Source organism: Armigeres subalbatus, chromosome 1 (assembly GCF_024139115.2).
Source record: "Armigeres subalbatus isolate Guangzhou_Male chromosome 1, GZ_Asu_2, whole genome shotgun sequence".
Taxonomy (NCBI): domain Eukaryota; kingdom Metazoa; phylum Arthropoda; class Insecta; order Diptera; family Culicidae; genus Armigeres; species Armigeres subalbatus.
Window position 1 is genome coordinate 49,932,476 of NC_085139.1, and position 3,936 is coordinate 49,936,411.

Genomic DNA, 3,936 nt, shown 5'->3' on the forward strand with positions numbered 1-3,936 from the left:
GAAACATGTTTTGCGAGTAAATCTGTTAAGAGTAAGTGCCTGAAAATGGAATAGACTTTTCCACTCGTTGTTGTCTAAAAAAAAGTATTTTGACCATAACTTCTGAACCCATAGTCCGATCCTGCCAATTTTTAATAGGAAACAATGGGACAGGATTCTGCGTCGAAGGCAACTTGTTGCGAGTAAATCGGTTAAGGGTAAGTGCCTGAAAAATGGGCTAGACTTTTCCACTCGTTGTTGTCTAAAAAAAAGTATTTTGACCATAACTTATGAACCCATAGTCCGATCCTGCCAATTTTCAATAGAAAACAATGGGACAGGATTCTGCGTCGAATGCAACTTGTTGCGAGTAAATCGGTTAAGGGTAAGTGCCTGAAAAATGGGCTAGACTTTTCCACTCGTTGTTGTCTAAAAAAAAGTATTTTGACCATAACTTCTGAGCCCATAGTCCGATCCGGCCAATTTTCAATAGGAAACAATGGGACAGGATTCTGCGTCGAATGCTTGTTGCGATTTTTTGCGCACATACACACACATACACACACACACATACACACGCACACACATACACACACACACATACACACACACACACACAGACATCACCTCGATTCGTCGAGCTGAGTCGATCGGTATATAACACTATGGGTCTCCGAGCCTTCTATAAAAAGTTTGTTTTTGGAGCGAACATATAGCCTTTACGTATACTTTGTATACGAGAAAGGCAAAACCTGAGGGCACCTTTCTAATTTTATCAAAGCAAGTTCTTGGAGAGAGATCAATTTCCCCCGAATATTTTCAAAGTCGATTTTTGACAGCTCTCCAAAAAATCGATTGTGTATCAATAACAACTATAATTGAGGGACTGTCATACATCAGTAAAGGTACATACTATATTTCTTAGAGAGTCTGTGTGGAAGTCGCGTATGTTTATTTACTTTTGGCTGTGATACATCGGAAATCAAAAAAGGGGATCAAGTCTACCCAGTCTTCCCTACTCTGTGACCGCTTCATTTCGTTGGCGATCCGATTCGTACTCGCGTTGCTGAGCTGCTTCTAACTGGGATTGCAGCTGTTGGGTGCTGCCCCGCAGACACTGAATTTCAGTCTCCAGTTCTGCTAGCTGAAGTTGCAGCGCCTCGCATTCCTTATGCCGTAGTGACAATTGATTCCGCAAATTTGCTTCCGAAGTGCGTCTTCGCTTTTGCTCCTCAACGAGTAGCTTCTCCAGGGATTTTACTTGGACCGCAAGTTCTAATCGTCCATGACCTTGCCTTGCAAGCTGAGCTCGCAAATCTCCCTCCGAATCACGTGCTTGTTTCAGCTCCTCAGCGTGCTGCCACTGTAGATTTTATCCGACTAACCAGGTCAAGTTCACGTTTCCGTCGTTTACTCTCGAATAACTCGGTGTTCCGTTTACGTTTGCCGTTGAAATTGCAGCGCATTTTGTTTCCGGACCTCACCGGTTTCGATGCTCCACCGCTTGTAGCAATGGGTTCCAATTCGATTCGTTTTACTAATTGCACCGGTTGGCACAACCGTGCCTGCATATCTGTCAACGGCTGCAGATCAACTAGGGGCAAGCCCACCTGGTTCTTATCCTGATCCTGCTGAATCACCTCTCCACCGATGGCGCCATCAGCTGAAAGCTCGGATTCCTCATCGATAGTGATGCTGGCCACAGTCCTCGGGATCGACTTCACCTCTGATCCTGCACCAACCCTATCTTCTCCGATCGGTGCTAGAACCGCAGATGCCGCTGTCTTCAGAGGTGTCGAAGAAGGTTGCACTTCCTGTGGATTTTGCAGACTTTCTTCAAGTGGTTGATCGATGCTTATAGATGCAGAAGCAGACTCAGGTACTTCAACGATGTCCTGGGCAACCGCTTCGGTCCGTCTTGCCCATTCTTCGGTCCGCTTTGCGCTCCTCTGGCTGCTCGTCACACTACGCACACTGGTTCCTTCTTCATACTGACGGCCAGAGCTTAAAATATTCATCTTCATGAATCAACTTCGGTCCGAATTTTGACAAACATCGCATGAATATTCAAAACATAGAATGACATAGTCAGACGACTACTCCACGAACTCATTCATTCGACTGTCACTGAGTGTGTTTACTATGTGCAGAAAAAACATAATTAGCATTGTTTATGTTGACGTTTACCGTTGAAAGTGCCTCGCGGATGAAAATCGGATTCAGTCCTGTGTGATAAATCACTTTACTCATTTGAAACGTGTTCAGATTTCAGATAATTTATCAATTTGTAAAATGTGCATAAATATTCAATGACTAATATTCAACTGAATATTGACTGTCCAGAGCCGACTATGAATGTGTCGGAAGTGAACTGACAAATGATGAAAAATGGACTTCACCAAAAATTTTCGATTTTTTTACACTCTGCTGACGGCTCAACAGCTCATGTTTGCGAGCGATAAACTGCTTTCCTCGCTCTAGCTTTTCCCGAAGTTCCCTCTTGTTCAAAGCACGTTCCTTCTAAATCTGCTCACGGGTCAAATCCTCTAGCAACTTCTGTTCCTCTTCCAGGCGTTACAGCTCACGTTCCACTTTCGACTGACGGGCACTCGACGTGCTCGAAATACCGCTTGCCTGACTACGCGCTCGACGAGATTTAGCTGACGTACACACCGCACAAACGAAGTTATTCGAGCCCACTGTAGCCACTTTCACACCGGCACAGGTCAAATGGTACCAATGATCACAGTTATCACACTGAACCATATACCGTTCAGAGTTATTTGGCCGATCGCAACCAGCACAATCGAACAACTCACCTCCGTTTCGATCTACGATTGATGGGACGAAAGAATCATCCGAAACCTTACTCGATGCTTTTTCGTCGTCATTACCCGGTGCGAGGTTCGCATTCGCCTGCTGAGCCCTCGTCTGCGACCGGGTTTGGCGCACATTCGACAACGAATTTCTCATATTCCGGTTGAAATCTTTAATAAAATGTTGTGATAGTATCGGTTGGAGTTCTTCCAGCTATGATCAACGACCTGAAATTTAGGTGTAATCAGCTTAAAGCTAAAAAAAGCATTTATTTTTAGGAAAGGTTGGTTTACAAATTCTGTTTTACTTACATTTCAGTCTCCGTACTATACTTTTACTAGTCACAACAAATGTAGATTGTTAAGCTCAAATTTTAATCTGTAAGTATTTCTTAAGTTTTAATCTAGGTTTAATAAAGGATTCAATTCACTTTACTTGAAATAATAATAATAATCAACTACAACGATTTCTAATTCAATCAGATTCACTTTTAATTATCACCGTCTTGTTGTTGATTCTCCGTTTTGCAAATCATCTAGTTTGACACATTATCGCCGTCAAGCGATCTCATGCCCATGGATGGTGGCTCACGTCGCTCACCATTAGAGCAGTTCAATACGAGGATCTGTTGCGGCGAACACGCATAATTATATCCCATCCCATAGATCGCAACACTCACCGAATTGAATCAAGATAAAATATCCTTTGTAACTAACACAATATCCTATCCCAAGACAATCGTGTAAATGTAAATCTTGTTAAATCAGGATTCAGTGTATTCTAAATGAATAATCAAGCTTTGAAAATCTGCCTCAGTAATGAAGACTTTTGGGATCAGCTTTTTGGCTGATTCTAGCTGATGATCAACAATCATCCATGACTCAGATCTAATCCGCTTGCATGCGAACGCCAGAGTTTTTATTTTAATTTCACAAATGTGTGAACAGCTGAGAAACTGTCACAATGGCTGCCTTAAAAATAGACCCGCTGGAAAATCAAACCTGTGCTCACTCGACGCGATCTTATCGTTCCGTGCTGCCGCCGTCATGCGTTGTAGATTAATCACACTAATTAAAAGCACCATTTGCTGCCGTGCAGTTTTGCATCGCGTTCACTTTTTATAGTTTCGGTTGCCTTTCC

General features: G+C 42.9%; 1 protein-coding gene across 1 annotated transcript; it reads right to left on the minus strand.

The window, feature by feature from the left end:
• Positions 1 to 2,553: 2,553 nt before the first annotated feature.
• Positions 2,554 to 2,952, minus strand: LOC134206159 (transcription initiation factor TFIID subunit 3-like). The gene has a single exon (XM_062681850.1). The coding sequence runs from the start codon at positions 2,950 to 2,952 to the stop codon at positions 2,554 to 2,556; it is 399 nt and encodes a 132-aa protein (XP_062537834.1).
• Positions 2,953 to 3,936: the final 984 nt, after the last annotated feature.